This window comes from Diprion similis, chromosome 6 (genome assembly GCF_021155765.1).
Source record: "Diprion similis isolate iyDipSimi1 chromosome 6, iyDipSimi1.1, whole genome shotgun sequence".
NCBI lineage: Eukaryota > Metazoa > Arthropoda > Insecta > Hymenoptera > Diprionidae > Diprion > Diprion similis.
Window position 1 is genome coordinate 11,367,196 of NC_060110.1, and position 23,137 is coordinate 11,390,332.

At 38.6% G+C, this 23,137-nt stretch overlaps 1 protein-coding gene and 2 non-coding genes across 3 annotated transcripts in view; all 3 read right to left on the reverse strand.

The window, feature by feature from the left end:
- Nucleotides 1–2,037: 2,037 nt before the first annotated feature.
- The window catches only part of LOC124406717, a 39,749-nt gene continuing 18,649 nt past the window's right edge, over nucleotides 2,038–23,137 (reverse strand). Inside the window, exons 3-5 of the mRNA XM_046882259.1 lie at nucleotides 7,017–7,166; nucleotides 6,105–6,324; nucleotides 2,038–2,447 (exon numbers count right to left, since the gene is read on the reverse strand). Coding sequence (XP_046738215.1) covers nucleotides 2,191–2,447; nucleotides 6,105–6,324; nucleotides 7,017–7,166 — 627 coding nt within the window. The 3' untranslated portion in view covers nucleotides 2,038–2,190. The remainder of the gene's footprint in view (nucleotides 2,448–6,104; nucleotides 6,325–7,016; nucleotides 7,167–23,137) is intronic.
- On the reverse strand, nucleotides 4,885–4,956 carry Trnap-ugg. Its single transcript has one exon. It is a non-coding gene; the product is annotated as a tRNA-Pro (tRNA).
- LOC124407827 lies at nucleotides 5,452–5,558 on the reverse strand. Its single transcript, XR_006929364.1, has one exon. It is a non-coding gene; the product is annotated as a U6 spliceosomal RNA (small nuclear RNA).

The following is a 23,137-nucleotide window of genomic DNA, read 5'->3' on the forward strand; positions in this document are numbered from 1 at the left end:
TGTAACGTTATAATAATGAAGCGTTCTTATACATTCGATGTAAACACTAGACAACATATATCAATTGATTTATTCTTCTTTTCCGCACATGATTCGAGTATCATAAATGCCAATATCTGTAACTCAGACAACGTTACGTCGCTTCTGAGTTTTTACATTTCTGCTCGGCGGTATATTTTTCGTCAACGCGATGTAATATTTGTCATTGCATCAATACTTTGCTGAGATTGTAACGTGCAATTTTTTCCATCAGATGTTTATATCGTTCACAGCTTCACTCACCTTGACGACCCGAAGTTGAAGTTAGTAACATTATCGTAACGAAACATTGGAAAAATATTCATTATTTTCCAATTTTAGGAAGACTTGTAAAGGCCTAAATTTTCGAAATATCATCATATCTTGCTTTATTAAGATTTCCTAAAGTTCACACAATTTTAAATTTGGAAAATTATGGTTTTTCTAAACATCCATGGTAACAATAACGTCGCTAACTTCAAGGCGGTTTGACGACGACGTTTACGAGAAGAAGATCATTCTGATTGTAGTTTCGCCTCTTCAAATTTCTTCGATACTACGAATCTTTCGCAATACGATACATAATACCTGCAGTTCTATTTTAGCTAAGTTTTCAAAACCAAATAAAAAAAAATTTTTAAATACAGAATCTTTGCTTTGCCCCTGACAGTGAGCGAAGGGCTAGACATTCATTGTCAGCCAATACGTACATGAATTATTTCAAGCTTCACAAATGGACAGACCGGGAGCCGGGCAATATCGTTGATGGGATTTTCACTATTAATAAGGATCACGGCGTCGCGACGTTGAACGTTTCGGCTTGCCAAAGGGGAAGGCGTCTTACTCACTGTCAAAGACAAACATATCCCTCATGCTCAACGGTCGCGACAGAAAGGAACTTCGCAGATACCATTATTCGTTCCGAACGCAATTTATGCCGTTACACGCGTGTCACTCCAAAATGAATCAAGAAATTACTAGAGCTCTGTTAATTAAACACCGAGACACGGCCACTGTCTAAATCAACCGCTCGATCCGACTTCAAGACCAATATTAATTAAGTAATTTTTTCGCCTGAGGAGGAATCACCGAAATCGAAAACTGGGCCAACATTTCGTCTCTTTTAGCTGGATGAAAGAAATCTTTTTTCCTTTCGGCTTTGAAACTAGAACTGATCTGATTTTTGTAACAATATCGGGAATCTCAAATTTTTAGTGTACCAAAAAAGTCTACAGTGATACGAATAGAGTTTCAATACTTGTGAAACTCAATTTTATTCATAAATTATTACAACCACTAGTAATATTTATGCTGAACGAAAGAAATGACCGATTTTTTTTTACAAAGTAGAAAACTCTTTAGTGGGGAGAGTTAGTATATCGTTGATCTGATCGATTTCAATTTTTATAACTTCGAAGTTTTTCGAAAAGAATCATGACTCGTATGTAGAAACAAAATGCCGATGCAATTAATTTTTTCACCAACAAAGTTCGTAAAAATGCGTGATTATTTCTGACGCTTTCCATATGCAGTTTCGTCTGAAAACGAAACTACGGGTGTCCACCCATTTGTGCTTAGAAAAAATGTATATTTATTGTAATTTATTTTACGACAAAGTCGTTTTTACTGCGAAAGTTAAAAGGGTGGTGAAAATTAAAATCATTATATCAGTTTTCGCAACGATGTGATTTCGTTCATTACTATGTATAACAATTGATATAATCATCAAATACGAATGCAGGTTAAGGAAGATAATACGACTTCACGATTCCTTTCGTCGACCTAAAAAGTCAATCATCTCAAAAACTAACTGTACCCCATAAGGACAGAGAAAAAGAAAGAATTATTCTTCCGCCCCGACCGTTGCGCATTGCAACCAGTATTGCACATAAATCTGCACACCTGGTGTCAAAGAGAGCATGAATGACCAAAGTCGTCTTACTTAGAATTAGCTGCAGAATAAGCAGCATAACGAAAGAAAATAAGCAAGAAAGTAACAAGTGTACATGGTACGGAGAAAGGTAAGCAAAAGCTTGGAGTATCTCTTCACGTTTCACCGTGTAAATCGTGCATGTGCCGATTATTTCTCAGATAAAACGCACTGACGAGTCGGTCCGCACCCGCTGAAATCCAACGGGCGCATACGCAAAAGAGGCAGTCGTTTTGTTTGTATTATTGCGTGCTGATGGAGCTGTTGCTGCTTGTCGACACGTCGGACATCGGCGTCTCGTACTGACGCACCCTGGGCGGCGGCGGCAGCGGCAGGTTGGCGCAGTCGGGTATCGGCGGCAGAACGTTCATCTGGAATTGACCAGAAATGTTTCCCACCGGCTGGTAATTCGCGACGACGATGATCTTCCCGCTACGACTGCGCGCCTTGCCCACTCCAAAGTGTCTGCTGTTTGCCCATATCAGCTGCGTGAAGTGACCTGCGCACACGAGACACCGTGATCAGGAAAACATGACCAACCGACGTAGGTACGGCTTGGATTTACACCGGCTAGGCTCGACGATTATAGTATATTACCAACGTGCTCGAGGCGAACAAGTCATTATACCTGAGTACTTAATCCTGCGCATGCTTCTCCGGAATTGCTTTTGCTCCTGTGACCCGCGAACTATTGAATATAATATCATGTGTGCGAAACTTTCATCGGTAGCGCCGAAAGTGCTATCGACTAATTGATTCGGTCGATTAATTTTTTTGCAGTCTGATAATAGCAAGTTTTTATTAAGAAATCGTGGGTAAATCGGTCACGAAGCTGGCACGAGGAGTTTTAGTAAACCGAGGAAGCTTGTATTCGAAAGTCGATGATCGATATTTCAAAAACCATTCGATGTTAGATTTTGTCGCTACGAGCTATTGATCCTATTTGTACTTGGAACAAAACCATTTGAATTTCATAAAGGTTCCAACTTACTGCATACTTTTATATATACGTATTACTTTATCTAAGTGAAACTGTAACAATATGAATATGCGGATTGACGAGTGAATTGAATTTCATTATCAAGAAACGAGAAATAAAATGGAAAAGAGTCCCGTGGCAAAGGCAGAATTTAGTTTGTATTCATGAGCTCTGAGAATGTCGACGAAAATTCTCCGTTTTCACTGCAAGATTACACGTGTAAACAACGGAACACAAAACCGGATAAAAAATCACGAATTTACCAGCTATTGCTTCCATTTCAGATCTTTAACATGATACTTCAACTCTTGCATAATAATATCGTGCTTCATACGGCTCTCACGATCAAAAAAAGTAGCGGCGGCGAATTGTGTTCTAACATTCGAGACTCACGCAATAACTAGTAAAAAACAGAAACTTCAAAACAACTATTAAAAAACGATAGCATTCGTACAGCTCGCGGCTGAAGTACTAACAATCAGATTCGACACCTTATTCGAGTACCTCGGCGACTTTATCTGACGCATAATCATGCGAGTGGAATGAAGGATGCAGTCCAGCATTAGTTGGTGATTTATTTAAACGGAGAACGAATCAGTCGATTTGAAGCACATGCGGCGAGAGAAAGATACAGAGAGAAATAGAAAAATAGAAAATAGTCTTTATTTATTACAATTGTTTGTAAAAGTTAGGAGTCAGATAGGGATCAAGAGTATAACAGAGAGAGCAAGAGAGAGAGAGAGAGAGAGAGAGAGAGAGAGAGAGAATATATAGATTCTCTCACAGATTTGCGATATTGGACTAGACTGCATATCTTTTCAATCAGGCGAAAAAAATTCAACACACTGGGTGTACAACGGGTCTCTATAAAATGTTGCGAGTGGCCGTGGGGAGCTGTGAAATGCAAAGCAATGCTGCCTCCAACCGCGAAGACCGTCGTACATCAGGCAAGACTTGGAGGGAAGTCCGGAAACCAGGTTTAACTAGACAAAGACGGAGAACCGGGGGTCAGGGTCGCGGGAATCGACGCCGGGGACTCTGACACGAGTTCAAGGCCCTTCGCAAGTGGATCAGTCAAACGATTGTACTGCTCATATCGATATACCACGTGTGAAACGTGTGTGAAAATTTATCGACCGAGTAAAATACTACTTATTTTGACTATTAACCGAGTCTATGCAACCTTGGTGCGAAAACGTTACAGTACTTACAGCATAGCGAAATTTAACACGTAACGCAGAACGAAAATATTCGGAAACGTTTTTCTTTCTTGCGAGGATAACGCCGGATAGTATATTCCTGCAATAAGTGATAATTCGATTTTTGGCAAAAACGTTTTCTGACATTATGATTGTTGCGTAAAACGAAGATTTTCCCAGACACTTGTCTCCGACATTACGTTTAAAACTCCGCTAGTTGCGAATTTTCAAGTCCAAGATGATTCGGCTCTGACAATAGCCAAAATATGAGTGACGTTTAACTCCGTTGGTAAAGAAGGACTACGGCATGAGGAATACTTCTTTAGTAACGTAGCAAACAAATGACAACACAAATACGACGTCATTGGCTCCAATTCACCGTTAGAATCAAATGAATTTATCGTCCGCGGGTCCTTTGTCGAGGCATTTACAACACCGCTCCACGGTCGGAAACCTTGACCTACACAGACGGGAGAAGAAGGGTTGAGAGCGCCCCGGACAGGGGTTACAGTTGGGTGGATCCTCATGCAATCTACTGCCGTGGGTATTGCCGGGAGAGTCCGAAGTATCACGAAGGTCGCCGGTTTCATCGTTATTTTTTCGATAGAGTGCAAAGCGAGTTCGCGCTTCATGGCTTTCTTTCTACTTATTACATGATCTATAACGTAAGCAATGAATATGTCATGCCAAACTTGTTAAAAATAGCAAATCGGAAAAAATAAAAAGCGACCTATGTTCCGGAAGGAAATAAAAAAATTGGGCTCAACCGGGATTTGAACCCGGGACCTCTCGCACCCAAAGCGAGAATCATACCCCTAGACCATTGAGCCGCTGTATTAAAGCAGACCATTTGCCAAGTAATAATCGGGCGGCAAGCGATTTTACCGTTGTTCCGTGTGTGAAAGCAGTTATTACTTTTGTAATATTCTAATTTTAATCCACGTTATTGGAATAATTTGACTATGTAGGTAATATAACTCATCGTGATGTAAATATCGACATGCAATATCGCGTCGACATATTTAACATGCGGCATTACTCTTATTAATATATTCATACGTGATAGAATTAATTTTCCAGCCTGTCAAAGCTGCGTAACAAGTTGTTATCTGAAGTTTTTTTTTCTAATTCTGTTTACTTGTTAGTTTTGTTAATACAGAGATCAGTGATTTTTACTGTTAAAATCCTATTTCTTGCGAATACAATATATATTATAACGATTTAGCGTAGCATTGTCGTCGCACGATAAGCAAAAGTGAATTTTCCTTTCTAATAAAAATATGATGAATTTATTTTCGAGTTAAAAACCGAGTTCAATATTGCAAAAAAATGTGGAACGCTTCACGATTTTGCGTGTCATCCTTGCGCAGGGGCCATGCTAATCTTCTCTGTATCGTTCCAATTTTAGTATATGTACTGCCGAAGCAAGTACATTCGTAAAGCCTCAACTTGCCGTATATATACTACGCGTCGAATGAACTTAGCACTCTCGAGAAATATAAATCTTGCATAAGCCATCTATCGGCCGGCGCACGGAACTACAACCGACGCGGTCGAAACAGGCGGTAAATTCAAACTCGATTCGCGGCGCAGTGCCGTACCAAGCAGCGCGCAACCCACGAAGCGATTGACTAATTTTTAAACTCTTTAATTAATTTTTCCAGGCAATCGAGATTACATTAAAATGCGATTCCAAACTGAGTGAAATATATATTCACATTATAATCTGGAACAATATTTCATGTTCATAGATCACGTTATTATTCAGGCTACCTAAATTTGAAGGAATTGCAACTTTTTCATGTATAATATAGGTTGAATATATTCTGTTTCGAATTCGACGATATCGATAATATAGAATAATTCATAAAAAGCATATAACGCATAGAAATATACAGTTTTCGGGGAAAAGGTTGCAATTCAGGAATTTTACGACAAAGTTTAGAGGGATTTTAGTACTAGCGACAGTTGATCGCACCTGCGTTCACGTTGGCATGAAGTACGTCAGGCTCCTTGAGAAAGTCGTACTGCCTGACGGCAGAATACCAATAAGCAGCGACTTCCTGACCGGCAACATCGCAGGTGACAGCACCACCCGGTCTGCAGTAGAGGTTCTGACCCACGTCTCGGTCATTTCGATAGTAGAATGTGTTCGTATGCGCCAGATGGTTCGCCCAAGTTTGCGCATATTCGCACAGCTGCAGGAAAAGAGGATAACGGGTTGTAGCTACATTCTGATAAGAAACTGTGTTTCAAAAATATAAAATTGTTTCCCTGTTAAAAAAAAATTTGCCCGCTTTCTCTGGATTTTTCATCGAAACTAAAACAGTTCACGCAGAATTACAAAAAGTTTTCAAATAATTTTGGATAAAGTTTATACAAAAATCGGAAGATGAATGGTTTAAACTTAAAAGTAAAGATAAGAACCTCTATAAATGTATTATTTTTGTTAGAAGATAAATTTCGAATTTTTGCAGTTGCAAGGATTTTTCAAAGTATTGCTAATAAATTTTGTTTAATTATTAATTCTCACAATAAGAATCTCTCAAAGTGTTCTAAATACAGGAGAAACTCGAAACAAAATAGGTTAGACTTTTTTTTTTATACAGAACAGATTTTCATTCTATACCTACAGATAAAAGTTGTCTTTGAAAATTACAAAAACCGTCGAGTAGAAGGAAAATAAATAAACTGAAAATTCTACTTCCTCAAGCCCATATTTGACAAAAGAATATCATGAATCGTACATACATACATGAAAATGAAAGATTCCGTCTCTGTCTCGTTGTCAAACGACGATAAATTAGACGTATAAGAAAACACCGTACGAAGGGCCTAACAAGCCTGCCGTGTGCGAATGTGCAGTTGAAGATGAATTTGAAGAATTTACCTGAGGTGACATGGTAAGTGGCGGTGCGGCGTGCCTCTGCCGATACACGTTGTGCCAGCAAAGACATTCCGTAATAAATTCGCTGTCACGCCAGTCCGTTTCAAGATCACTGCTGTCATGAGCAATGCTCATTGGCCTGTTACTCAGTATCTGTAACAGAGTAAAAACATTTTCAATAATTTACATTATTTAAACAGGGCATGAGAGAATGGCTAGTTTATCACCACTTGACGGTTTTGCTCGGCTATTATACTCTAACGGTTATTAGACGCTTAGGTTCAAGCTTCGAAAGAGCATTTGCTCTTTAAACATCTGTCAAAACTCGAATCGATTAATGAACTCAAACCAAACGTATGGATAGACCGGATATATTTAGCTCTAAATTTCCATGAGCCAATTATCGTACCTGGTATATTTGGTCCTGCTTTCCTTGACTCGATAAGTTAGTATACCGTGATCGAGAAAATCAAACAAATCACGTATTATACTGGAACCAATTCGTCAATCGGAATACTGGCAAAGTAAGATTAGTGAACACTGAGAATTCATTACAAAGATGTGAAGTTTTGAATTGATTTTTTCCCTTTCTTCCTGCCTTTCGAGGAGTTTTATAAACCAAAGATAATTCAAATCGTATATCCCTCAACATATTGTACATCTCTTGCGGAAAATAACCAATTCCAGTGTTTCGCTTTGTCGAAAAAAGGGTTTGAATTAGTGCAGAGTGTGCTAAATTCGTTAGTGAGATAAATCTTGGTATACCTACACCAATAAAGAGATCGTTATCCTGTATCGGAATCAATGAGTTATCGGGAAACTTTGTACCTTAAAGATATTACCTTGTACCGCATTATAGAAGGCGGACCTTAACAGTAAAGTAAAACGAGAACAGAAATAAATGATCGGAAATAAGTTATACATTGTTCGTATAAAATTTTCAGCTAAGAATAAAATTTCATCGGACGACAAACGTTTCACCTCACAATTTATGTATAATAAAAAAATTTTAATTCTAGATGTTGGCAAGAAACAAATAGCCAATAGTCTTGAAACAAATAGCCGCAAAAACCTCAAACTAGGATCAGTTTTGTCTTTGAATTTTTTTCCAAGATATGACGCGTTAGCGCACCGCGTTAACTCCGTGAAATTAAAACAACAAAATACACGGTCATAAAAAACCCGAAGGGTATAAAAAAAAAGCTCCTCTCTGTATAAATTAAGCACCCCCTTTCCTCTCCGGTAATATATTGTTCCTTATATACCACAAATGAGCCAGACGCTACATTGCGTTATAAATCGGCTTAAATCCTCTACACCGTTCGCCCAAATTTTGCATTAGCAAAGTTTTCGCGCATTTTTAAAGCTCATGCAGATTTAAAGCGTACACTGCATATACTTGTATACATACATACAATTAAACATTTCCAACGAGTGAAATCGTTTGTCGATATAAATGAAAACAATTGTGATAACTTAGGGAAACAGTTTTTTCGAAATTTTCAATCATCATTATAGCGATATTAAATAATTTTATATAAGCAATTAGCGAAGCCGAGGAAAATAACTTTTAACTTGTGTGATAGAATTTTTTTAATATTTTCTCTCATAGATTCTTACCTAATACCTACCGAAATTATTCCTCAGTTTTGTCAGGGAAAAACCATCACAGGCCTGTGTAATATATTTAGGCATGTAATACGCCTCAGGGTGAAAAATAAACTGGTCCCGTGACAGTCGGTAATATAACTGAAAGTTATTTCAAACCCCTCCTCACCTCAGCAGTCTTGTTTTTGTCATTATTTTTCTTCCCCCCGGCGAGTATTTCGACTCAAGAGTACCCGTGTCTATAATATTGATTTCCCAAAGGTTTTCATCTGTACTGGACCTGTTCTCCGATGCAAAGCCTTTATGCAACAAGACCGCTGCTCTTCCCAATCTGCATTACGAATTACGATAAACTTTCTCAGCGCACAGTGTGAGATATGAGAAGAACTTTACTTCCTGGCAAAATTTCGCAACACTTTACATTGCACGTTGTTGTTAAGCCTATGCATAGATGTATGCGTATTTTATTTTTAATGTCATCCTTATATAAAGTCCGATTTAAATTTAAACATAAATTTAATGCAAAAGTATTTAGCAAATAGCAAAACACCGTACAGCGTCAGTGCAGCGAGCCAATGAAAATTCCTTTTTTTCACTAGTCATACTAATATGAGAACTCACGGTCGGATGATTACGTATTCGGTGCTTTTTACTCGCTGTAAAAGTTTGTCAGGTAGACCAGGTATAAAATATTAGAGAACGAAAATGCGGAAAGGAGAGAGAAAAAGAAAATCGCGACGCTTCAGCTTTGACCGTAGCAGAGCTTTAAAAACCGGTATTATAAATGTCAAAGAGTATCGCAGCTGTGACGCGGTGACCATGATGCTTGTGCGTTGGTGCAGGATAAATCCTCAGTCGGCAGAACCACTACAAAGTGCAGCTCAACCCAGGTCGGGGGATTGCGGTGCGGTATAATATATATGTAGATATGTACAAATGTGAAAGGAGTGACGTAAGCCAAAAAATTTTAACGATCTCAGAGTAAATGATGAGGAATTTTCTAACCTAATACGCACATTGAATCAGCGGAGTTATCGCATCGACCGTTTGATGCTGCGATGCTAAGATCAACGACTAATACAGGTACAGAGCTAATAACACTGTTCTGCAAAAAAAAAAAGCTTTCTTCTTTTCATTCTTATTGTTATGAATAATAATCATAGATTTGACATTCCTGAATCAAAATATAGTAAGAAAAAGTATGTACCACGTATACTTTTCATGTAATGATTTTAAGGGCGGGGGCAGCTTGGACAATCTAAAACGTACCTGTTTTCAGAAGTTTTTTTTTTTTTTTTTAAGAGAATGAAAATACTTAGAGCAATTTTCGTTTGAGGGCTTTGTTATTTATAGTTTCAAGAACGTTTTAGAATTTTTTTCATCGAAATTAATAACAAAATGGCGGCATGGCGCGTATCGTTTGCTACTTGTATGCGTCATGACACCGTTTTGTAATTAATTTTAATGAAAATTTTTTTAAATGTTCCTGAAACTATGAATAATAAAGCCCGCAAACTCGAATTTTACTATTTTTAATACGAATACATGTAACCTTGTAACTTCGATGACTTCCTTCATTCCTAAAATGTGCGTTTATTATTCGAAACCAAATTATGTATAAAAATTTTTTTCACTCATCAATTATAATAACATCGTTCGAATTTTATTCAGGATACACGATTGACGTAGAAAAAAGAAAATAGTCACGAAAAAGTACTGATACATCGATTTATACTCCGAGAATGTTGTTCAAATTTTCGAATCGAACTCATACGTTGTATTATAGATCGAGAGTATTCTGTTGCTTGGTGCTGTATCCTACTCCTGAAATTGTGGGAAAATTTTAGAATCTATCTCGGTTTATCCCCTTTAAACCACGAATGGAATACGACGTGGGCGTCATCGCGTATTCCTAAATAAATTTACACGAGATTTTACTGCACATATCCTGGACGGTGAGCGTTATTCTGCCTGTACAATAATGAATATTGAATGTAGGATTTGCTGATGTAAAACGAGCTTATCCCTCGCTAATGCTTAATTAAAACAATTCATTGCGACACATTCGAGGTACGATTTATGAAAGGTGAAATTTTTTTGAAAACTATTCGGAAACTGTTATACACGTATATAGCTATGTATATCGTGCCAGAAAAACCTACATTAACCTACATTTTACGTTGATGTTGTAGAAAAAGAGAAAAAACCGGTTGAAAAAATCGTAATTCCACAAAACTAACATTGGATCACTGAGTCCTTTTCTGAGAAGCATTGCCGCGTAGGAATGAGTGTGAAGAACGGACAGCATGAAATTTCAATACGCGCTTTGTTCGATTAGATTGAATTTTAGCTCAAAGCCACGTAGAAACGTCGAAGGAAATAAATTCATTTCCACTTGGATATACCTTTATCGGAGAAACTATATATTTTGTTCTTTCTGTTCACGTTCTACAATAAGTTTGAATTTTAATTGATTATATTTTATTTCCAAATTGTCAAACTTTTACGAATCCCATCTCAGTGCTGATGCAAACTCTTCATAATATGGAATAACAAAAATTCAAAAGTTCAGATGTTAGAATGTAATTCCATAGATTTCACAAAATGCGGAAAAATGCGTTCTGGTCAATTAGGTATGAATAAATTTTGCAGAGAGTTTTCATTTATTTATTTCGTCGCGAAACGGACTTTGAGGTTATATTTTGTAAATTATTTCATTATTACTGAACACAATAATTTAACCTATCCGAGCAGCGCGCACTTTCCAAAATCAAAACAATCATATCGCAAAAAAATTTCAAATCTAATCGATGTTCTACGAAAGAATGCAGCGATGGATTCTTGTAAAAACCTTTAAATCGATCACGTGACACCACGCTAAAAACACTTGAAAAATTAGACTTAAAATTCAAGGCCTGCAGACACGGGCTGCCTGACTTCACGATGCAGTGAATCAAGTATTACCCGCAAGGAAAGTTTTCGGAAAGTTTACAGGCCAGGCACGAAATTAATGGCATCAAATCCAACACCAGACCGATGCGGTATCTAACATGTACTTGCACCACGATGTCCACGTTATACCTACAGCAGAGGTTCGCAAAACTATTTCATACATAGTGTCTAAGGCCCGCAAATCCAGACAACGTAGCTGGCGAACAATGACGTACCTATACCTATATACGTTTCAGGACGAGGGACAAAAGATCCAGGCTAATACAGCACAGTTAAATGGACCATGAGGACAGCTCATCAGTTGCACGATCCAAAACACGTTCCAAGTTCAGGCGAGTCTCGCTAGGAATAAAGTAAGCAAGTGATAGATATCTATGATGTAGAATCCATGCTCAATGGAATTCTGTATGCGAGTAAAAAACAATGCGTCACATTTACTCGGAGCGAAGTAAAGTTATAAGTAATATAAGTATCCCGAAACAAACCTCATCATCTCCCCGGCTGGCTGAATCGCAATAGTAATCCAGAAAAGCAGCCAGCTCGTTCTAAACCAAGTTGAGATACGTTAGCATATATCAAGCAAGCAAGGTAAAAACGTTGCAAGAACTCCATTTCTTTCTACTTTTTAATCCATGAAGTTTAAGAGAACATTTTCGTATTACATTCATGGCCTTTCGGGGCCCGAATTCAATAGAATAAATACGATCTTCAACAAAGAGAAAGCGCAACCCCCAAATACGATGTCGCGTCTGTCGCTCATATGTGCTAGGAAATTACGAAACAGACCCATTACACCTGTGTGTGTTTGTGGTTATGCAGGTCCAACACGCCAAATGGCGGAGGTAAATGCAGGGGTAAATGAGGTGCACGTTTGCACGGTACATCCAGAGAAGTACCAGAATACATGCGAGATGTTGGAGTGTAAGGAGGCTCTTCTATTTCGGTCGATACGGGTACAGGTGCGAGCGACGCGCCCATCGCCCGAATTTCTCTCCCTCTTGTCCTGGACAGGATCGTTCCATGTCCCAATTTCTGTAGACCATCTTCAATTCCCTTTCTTTCCGATCGCGTGGTGGACGCGGAATCATCCCGTCCATTGGAACGAATTCGATAGTGCACCGACCCCTTTTTCCCCGTATCTTTTTCGCTCAATTTCTTGTCGCAATTATGTGTAAAGTTTGGTTGAAGAGGGTTGCGATCCCTTTTGACTGATGGGTAAATCCGCTTTTTGCATTCGCTCGAGCAGTCCATATTTTTACATTGTATTATGGGGACTTGCGTTTTCTGCTGTATGGAAAAGAAAGCGTGGAATTAAGGGCAGTTTAAGAGTCATAGGGTGGACGGTGTTAATTTTTCTGAAAAATACTTGGTGTATAAGCTTAGCTCGACAAAAAGTATGGCAAAAAAATTTATGGGCACGCGTGCTAAGCAGATTTATTTTCCGTAGGGTCTGGAGGGTCGTAACCAATATGTGTTTCCTGCGAATCATGTTTCTCTGTAAGCATGGTAAACGCTACCTTAGAAACTAAATTGCTTACGATATCGAGCCCCAAACTTACAAGATGCCTAGAACAAGGATGTCGGCGTAAATGCGAAGAAAGTTAAACAGATCAAGTATAAAGTTATAATTCGCAAGCAATACAAATTTTCACAAAGCGAATGTCAAGAACCCTTTAAATGTTCGACGAATAATTTCGTGTCGGTAAAATGGCGATTATTAAATTTCTTCTGCATGCATTATGATTTACATTCTGACAGAGTGATTGTATGGAATCATTAAAAGCGATGCATTCGTATAGTTTTTCATGAAAGCGTCGACGTAATGGATCCTCGAGGTTAACAGCTGTTGCCGTCAACAGCTTCAAGTGGAAAATCTATTGCGAGGCAGCGTATAAGATACGCACCTTTGTTAAAACGTGTGTGTTGCACGTATGTGGCGACAGCAAAAACCGAATTGTGGCTAAGAATGAAATTTGTACTGTCTGGAGAGTTTCTACCAGCAAGCATAACTTCAAACATAATCTTCAACGTTATTTACAGACTTCCAGATCTTTACCATCCCCTGCAAAATGTAATTCCGATGGACGAGGTTCGTGCCACTGAAGCGATGTGCGTGGAGATAATTCCCGTTAACAAACTAACAATCTGTAAATGCGTCAAGCGTGAGTTGGCAAAGATTGATCATTCTTACTCGAAACCAACACCATTGAGTGGTACCTGAATATCGTCTAGGTATGGTTACTAAACACAGTTCACCTTGCGTTTGCAATGAATCGTCTCAATTCGTCATTATGTAGAGGGCCAGGAGTAAGTTGATACATCATACTGCGAAAATGATCCATCGAGTTTCACTCTTGAATAAGATAAATAGCCCCGTAAGGTCGAACTCTACCTCCGAATCCATACCCACCTCGTTTGCATTCTTACTGAACAATAAACGGATAAACAGTTCTTACAGAGTCTCAACATGAGAAATGACAATACTTTGGGCATTCAGTCGCATTGAGAAGAATGAGAAGAATTAAGTCGGCAAAGGAATGGCTGGTTAGTTCGCGAAACAAAATGTCTAGTCACTTTGTGAATCAGTCACGTTATATCCTTTCCTCGCATCTTTGCAGACAGAATGAAAAATTGCAAGTCAAGATAAAGATGAGGAATAAATAAGCGTAATAAACGGTGGCAACTCTCCCTACGTAATAGGTACGTACCTAACACATATAATGCTCTCTTCTGGATGGATAAAAATGACGCAAAATTGCGACAAGATATCGATTTTCCATTAGTACTATCTCAGCGATGACTCAAATCGAAAGATTCTTTTCAGTTCAATGGTTTTCCAATAAGTCGATGGAAGTCCCGAAGGGTATGAGGCATGCTGGAGTCGTTCGCAACGAGTAACACAAGGCGAAGTCATATGATAACTACGGAAGCCACCTTCTTGATCAAATCAAGCTACAAGATTTTCAGGGGATTAATAAATCAATTTAGTTTAATGAGGCGATGACGGTGAGGGGTATATGCCATAGGTATGTACTTGGTGTAATGGGATAACCGTCGCACGCCGCATTGCTCCTTTTCTATTCACTCGACAGCATTGTGTGGCGAAGCATTGTCTATGCACATAATGAGCTTGCGGTGTAATCGATACTTGATTAGTCATTAGCGGATGCTTTGTGTCCTTTGAAACATATAACAGGGAACGCACGAACATATACATATATTCTGACAGACTTTTAGCTTCTCGTTTTGTTTACACGGAAGTGGGCTAATTGAGTGTCAAAGTACAGTCGATATCACCCTGCCACTGAGCTGAGTTACAAGTAGGTACACTATGGCATCGTGAAGTCCATAAACACTCTCCTTTCGCATGTCAATTCACGATCATGTAACAATCGGACAGTTACATGTTATACTGTAAAAACAGTTTCAGTTTATCGGAAAAATTTCAGTAACTTGTTTATACTTTTATTATGAGTTTAAAAAAAAATTCGTACAATTTATAATTAAGGAGGATAAGGAGGAAGACCAAGGAGAGTATGTAACTTGTGAGCGTGGTTTGTCCAACACTCAGTGCTTCCAAATTGCCATGAGAAATGCAAATAACAAGGATGGAAAGCTGTCCTATTTCCCTGCATGTGTTAAAAGCCGTAAGCCGAGCGTGTTCCCCCATCTCCAGTCTTCAGAAGCCTAATTTATATGCAAAACTTTCAGGGTGACTGCAAATTCATCCTAAAACGACCGTGTTATCTGTACGCACGTATTATACCGTTTAACTTTACTTATTCATACGACTTTTAAAACCTGGTATGAAATTTCAATGCGTTATGAATAAAAAAAAGAGTGTGACTGGAATTCATTCTGTCCAAATTTTACCTGCCATAGAATTTGACAATTGTGAGGAGGTAAGTATTCAAAAAATACTTTTACTTTTTCAATGGGGCATTCACAGGTAGGCGTTTGGCTATAAATAATGCAGAAAGCTTTTTATAAGGGGCGTCAAGAATTTGACCAAGCTCGCTCACGATCAGCTGGTCTTTCTCTTATTAAATAGTCAGAGAAATTGGTTTAAAGATAGGTTGAAATAAATATTTAATACGACAGAAATGAGGATCTCGTTCGTTGATCTCAATAGCAACTCATTTTCAGCTTCAAGTTTTCATTTATCAAGCAAATTATATTAAAGCTTTAGCTCCAGCAATAGGAATGAGAAGAGTCTTCAGGCATCTTTATAATCTCAAGTCATTCAATTGCCGTGGTGTGACTAGAAATTTTGTCGAACCTTTCATTGTCAGTGAAAAAACAGTAACCATCTGTCAGCCATTCTGTATCGATTCTTGGGGTCATATTACACCAACGTATGTTTCGCTTATAATGCATCGGCTTAGCTTGTAACTTCGACTATCGAATATCACTTCGATCGAAATCCGACGATACTGATATAAAAGTTTACGTATATATGTATAAAAGACACGTATTCATGTACATGTATACATATGGGCATCCGATTTCATTGCTTTCTCGTAAAAGATAAGTGGAACAGTTTTCTGACTCTGGTGGTAAATCGCCAGATGCCATAACTAGTTAGATTTTTCCCAAAAATTCTTCCGAACAACTGAGCCGTTTTCAAAAAAGGATATAGAAAGGGGGAATAAAGAGAGAGAAGTAATAATAAAGCAAAGTTTTCGCGGAATAGCTCGTACCGTATTCGCGAAAGTATCAGAGAAGGAGAGCCCGGCAAACGTGCTCATTGAGGATGGTTCTACAGCCCAACTTCGCCAAGGGACGAATTTTCGTGGTAAAACCTGGCTGAAGACTGAGGGATAAAAATAAAATTTCCCCCATTTTAATGCATCTTTTATACATGGGTCCCATTAACCCGATTTAATTAACTGCAGTATTTCCAACCTAGAAATACTAGGAGTTTGAAATCAAGTATGTATAGCGTATAGTCATTTCTTAGAAATTTTCTAACTTATGTACGTAAATTCAAAATAAATTTCAGCTACATACTTACAATTAGTTCGTAACCCTTATAACGAAGGTATGTATGACAGAGCAAGAAAAGGAATTCTTTATTTCAATTTAATACTATAGATATCTATTATTCATGCAATGAAACATGACGAGCTTTAAGGTATCTTAAATTCTCCTACACTTCTACCAACAGCATTCGCAAAAACCTAGTCTTTGCAACGTCGAGTAAATGCAGATATAAAGTTCAAGGCTTCATCCCCCGTCCGTGGCCCGGTCTTGGGTTCCGGCTCCTCTTGACTTTCCCACCCCAACAGGATTCGATTCGCACGCGAAACTATGTATATATATATATAAAACAGAGGTCTCCACGTGGAAAATTTTCGACAAAACACGGTGGTATGTATAAGGGCGAACGACAAAAACACAATTGTATAATAAATGTCAAGTGCGGTGGTCAATGTATTCAGAGAATAAATTATAATAGAATTTTAGGTACACAACGTACACAAATGATTCAATTGTGGTTAAAATACTGCGAAACCTTCTTGCGGTGAATATTCGCTGTTTCAAATCATCATGCTCAAATATAAACCTAAATTCCATTAACCATTTCAGTTACCTTAAATGCGAGCAAAAATATTGTAAAGCAATTCACCCGAGCAATCGTGCGTAAATTCGTAAACTGTCCTAGAGTTCGGTTCGTTAAATAGAGAGGTTTGTTTCGGACTGACCTGTTCGCGACAGGTACTACTTGCGGTCTGAATGCCTGAAACTGAAACTGAAGCTGAAACTGAAGCTGACTTTGCTTTGACTTTGACTATACCACAATTCAAGACGTGACGCGGTTGCCATCAGAATTACAGGCTGCTTTATAATATACAAATTTAACGACGTCGTCTGTTTTCAGAACATCGTCCAGATAACTGTCAAGAAAGAAAAATAATATGACAAAATTTTTATGACTGCATTCAAGACGAGCTAGAACTTTGCACTAGAAACAGTGCCAGTATTCATCAATCAAGTACTCGTGACAAGGAGCAAAAATTGGCTTGTCAAAAGTTGCTGGGTATAAGTGGGAAAAACGAGACACACGATAGCTGCCACAAACTCGCTGATGATGCTTATAAATTTATATTTCAATTTTGCGATGTGGTTTAGAAAACCAACAACCGTGTTTCACCGCGGTGAAAAATTACCCTTGCAACAAATTTAGGTTTCAGAAACAAATTTTTCCATGAACCTTGAGACAGGAAACACGACGTTATATCGTCAGTGCTGTCATACCTTTATAACCTGAGTGCAAAGGTATACTTGGACGGCATTTATTCAGGTTGCGTCGATCATTAATTAAGGGATAAACGCTGGCTTACGAGACTTTGAAAGACCTCAGCACGGACTTCTTGTGAGCGGTAGGGTACAGAAACTTATTTAAACCAGATCCGTGCACGCGACTATAATAACTGTTGGAGACACGCTATCGGTGTACGTATTTCGATAGAAAAACGATCCAACTCCTGACGTTATCAAGGATTACAAATATTTTTAGTCAAGTGCTAAGAAACGTCATGTCGCAAAAAATGAACAGTGAAAAGAAACTGACTCCTGCTGTACAGTAGCCTCTCGAAATTATTCGATGTCACGAAACCTTCGTTAACTTTGCACACGCGTATTACACCTTTCGAATCTCTGTAAAGTTCATGTTTGCCCATTCTCCGATTCAGAAAAATTCACAAAAAAAGATGAACTGGGTCAGAGCATTTTCCAAAATGGGCTGCAGAAAAACCGTCAACACGGTGCGTGTGAATAAAAGTTCAAGTACCGAATAAATCTGTAAAGATATGATTCTCTGGTCTGACGTGCGGCAAGAAACAACGTTAGAACGAATCATTATACGGGGAGTAAATTGTGCAGAATAATTTTGCACGCAAAGGTGTTTCCGAGCGTCATCTTGATGGTGGGAATCACAGGGGATAAGGAAAGACAACACCGAGACCAGTCGCTGAGCACCGCGAGGCTTCTTCTTGGAGCCAAGAGTTACGCGACATCTTTCGGAATATGCGACCATCAGCCCAACCCCCGCTTATCTCGCGTCATTAAATCAGCTTTATAGATACCTAAGGGGTTCGTTTGCCGCTTCATAACAGACTGCAGCCACTTTTCATCGTCAAACTCTGAGATTGTTTTTGGAGTGACAAACCGTGATCCTGGATTGTATAAAATGGACATAAAGAATCTTGGCGAATGTTGACATGTAAAGATAATTCAGCTATCGGATTGATGGGTTCTTCAGATTCAATTTCCTCACCTTGCTTTCCGATTGTCGTGCAGCTCATGGGATTGAATTCGTGTTAACGATACCCACGATGACGTATGTATAGGACATCGTGTAAAATTACCTCCAGACCCTCCAGTGCAGTCGCAGCAGTGCAGCTGGAAAGCGGTTTAATAAAGGTCGCAAGAAATGGCGAGGAAAGATACCCTGGGGCTGTCGCGGATGAGTCGAAAGCACATAATCGACCCGCAGAGGCAGCAGCTTCGGATGTAATGTCAAAGGTCGCGAAGCGCGTTGCACCGCGTTTTCAGACGCCCTCTAGAGTTTTGATTGTGAGATTTCTCGTAAGTCCGCAGCCTCCATCCAACCATTACATTCCAACCACTTTAATAACTTTTGAAATGTAGGAATTACCGAGTTACCTAGCCACAAATTCATCTATTTTTAATGATGGAGAAACGACGAGAATCCAAAAGTTTTGCACATTTATTGGGCAACAAATACTTGTGAATTTTTCCGAACATTCATTTATACCCATTGTGCTGTAGCATTGCAGACGTACTTGAAGCGGAATAAATAAATGTTGACGCAAGAATTGAAGAACATTATTCAGCATTCGTCTCCTTATTCAACATTTCAAAATATGCTATAAGGACTATTGGACTGTAACAATCTGCGTACTTGAGTTTCCATTTAACGACCGATCGAACGAACGTTCCGAGGCGTCGTTTCGCAAGCCTTGACGATTATATCAAAAGCTTATCACTTGTCAATGTCGTATAACTCTTAATAACAACTCAACAGTTTATAAACGTTTAACAAGGGTAATTAGTTTTCTTTTTATCCTGCATGTTACACTATTTATACAAAGTTTAAACAACCGTAGCGAAAACTGCGTGTAATTTGTATGTGTATGAGGTGTTATTTCTGAGACAATAATCTGTTTCTTTGACTGGATATCAGACTGACAACAGGTTGAGAAAAAATGTCGTCCAATGTAGAATTCCGAATAACTGTATGCAAAGAAATCCGATACCAGAGTGCAAGCCGATTTACTGGCTGAAAAGTAACAAGCCGCAAAACCAAATGGCAAAGGTTTGGAAGAAAACAAAGCCTCGAAGCTGGAATAAAGTCGCCCACGTCCCACCACATTGAGATAAGAAGACGGCAAACGACGTCGACATATGGCTGAAATTGGAAAGCGGATGAAAATTGTTATCCGGAATCATCGACCCGAGACGACTTGACTAACATCTCGAGACTCTGGCAAATCCTTGTCTAAACCTCAACGTCCGACATGAAAAAAATACTCCTCTAAATTCCGAAGAATTGATAGAACGTATAATGTAGATATGTATATACAGTTATTTGTTAGGTTAGATGATGTTATCTTCTCTTTCCAGATAAGTTTATAATTCAATACTTCCACTTTAACGTCTCGAGGGTTTGTTCGGAGTTTAACATTCGGTGCTTGACGAAATCCAATAGAACCAATAACCCCGACCTGCTATTTGCCTTCCAGTTATCCTGATCAGTTTAGGATTCCCAAGTAAAGTCATTCATAGAAAGATAACTCGAGGGTGAATTCTGTTTCCTTCATTGTTCCCGGACAGGATCGGGTCTCCGTGGAGGACCGATTCCTGGATCTCATCCAAGAGTAAAAAATTTCGGAACACGCTGACGAGTTGCAATTACCAATCTGGTTACGCGGCTTGTCCGAAATATTTACCGAAAGGCATCCAAGCAGAGAATAAGAAGATTTTTAGTCGAAGCTTTATAAATTTTCCAGCATGAAGTTACCGGGAATTTCATGGGGAATTATATGTATGTACGTAAAAGCTATGTACCAACGAATTTCATCGTGGATCATTTCCTAACATTGTAATCAGTTGACACAGAGTTTGATGGTAAAACTCATTGCACCAATGAAAAATTTCACCACCAAACTCTGCCTTGGTTCTAACTACAAGGACCAGAAATGACCCACGTACAAACCTTTTCTTGAGACATATACGCGTGACAAGGGTTAACAGCAAATATTAGAGGCAAGTCTTTTGGTCCGAGAAGAACTTCGAATTTGGCAAGTATTTGCAGCCTCATGGAGGGGCGGGGGGACTGCGGTGTTCTTAATGCATGGCATTAGCACATGCTTTGAAACCCGATCACGCACTGTCGACGTGTATACTACCGAATATATAAATTTTCATGCCGTAAATTGTTTAGTTATACAAATTCTCTTCGCCCAGCCAAAGCGAGGAGGGCTCGTCGTCAATATTTAATGCGTTTACACCGGTGGTAGGTATATTCGATTCTGTGGAAGTAATTTCCACGAAAGGCACACGTTGAATAATTGAGAAAGCGTTGATTAACAAAACCGATTTACCCGTTGACTCTATCCAACTCTGACTGATAGTGTTTAATGACGATTCAGTGAACGTTGTACATAGATATATACTTCAATGTCATACTGCCAGCTGCAAATGATAGAAAAAATGAAGCAGAGTTGCTTCTGTTAAGCCGCCGAAATCATGCCTGAATGCTGTAAGGGCTGAAACTTGAGGAACCTATGGCATTCCGTAAATCGGAGCGATTTGCCGCGCTGCTCAAAGTCGCACAAGGCACGCTATACCCTCATAAATATTCATAGGTTTAAATTTCTCGGGGTTAACGATGAATCTTATTATAATCGGATGAGAAATACTAAACCGAATATATACACACTGAAAGACGTGAGCGTAAAAAGATTTTCAAATTAATTGTCATATTCTAATTGCAGTTTTCCCCATAGAATATCGCAAGTCGTTATATAATGTATACGCCTATGGTCGATAATTTTCGGATGGAAGGTCATCGGCAAATATTTGATTCGTACTCAACCATCGACGCAAAGTGCCTCCATCGGTTTGGTAACACGTTTCAATAGGCTCGAATAACATTTTCAGATGCAATAAACCGTGATTCGATAACGTGCGATTTATGTCACGGTTAAATCCCGCAAGGTTCGCAACACGCGGTTCAGTCAAGAGAGGGTCGGATAAATCTTTCGAAGAAATCACAACTTTTGCAACTTCAATTTGCACCATTCTTATAGCCACATCAACACTTACTCTGAGACTATCGATATAGGTATAATAAGAAATAAGGTCTAATCTTAAGGGGGTAAACATACACTTAAAACTTTTAAAAATTCGATATTTTTTTTACTTTTTCTAATAGTATATCGTTTCAAAAATATTTTATCAAAATTTGACAAAGATCCGAACATTATTTTTGAAGATATACGAGTTTAAGCGAAGCAGTCGAAGCAATGCTGCTAATCGCCGAGCTAAAGAAAATACGAAGGAGGCAAGGAAAACTCGACGACAAGAAAAAAAATGCTTAATCCGATGCTGCAGAGGAGGAAAAGGTTACATTATATGTTGCAGGAATCGATGACACTATATAGAAGAAGTGACAGAGAACATACCGAGTTCAAAATAATCTGGGGTACGCTACGCAATTTAACAAAATAAAACGAAGGGAATATATATATTCTGTAACAGAAGTGATAAAAAATGAAAAGAAACAATTGACTCAATTTTCTCTTTGCGAGTCGAAAAACAAACGGCAAAATAAATATAATAATCTTAATTTTAACTGCGCTAGTCGCACTCTCGACAAGAAAGAAAGATAGCTGAAAAAAGATTATTTGACTTGAAAATTAATATTAAATTCGACGCTATTTACCAAGCGGAAAGAAAAACAAAATCAAATCTTATAACTAACAACGTCGCTAACTGCCAGGAAAACTAAACAAGATTATTAATACGGCTAGTAAAATAAAAAACAAACAAAAGAAAGAAAAGAAATCGTTATGAATTAGCTAGCGGACTCTAAATCTCGAGGCAAATCTTAAATTAGTTGCTTAGCTTGGCGTATCAAAAGAAACGCACCCAAAACCTCTATTTTCGCCAAGCACGCAAGTATCTTATACACGCAATTGGCTGCACGCAATTTACAAACGAAATGACTTTACTCTAAAATTTCAATAAACAAAATTGACTCTAGGCGTTACCACAAAACTCAAGCTACGACCACCAAGCACGCAGATTGTTCAACAAATTTCGAGCACCTTTCGCTACTTCAAAGTAAAAAATGGCACACCGTGATTCGACGTGTCGGTACTAAATGACTCTGGAAATTTGTTGGCAAGAAATTAAACAACGCTTATCGTTACCAAGTCATATTAGCAATTCGCCAATCCCTTTGTCCACAAAACAATAAAAAAAATTAATTAAAAAAACAGTCTTTCTCCAACCGCAGTATTCTGAAAATTCTT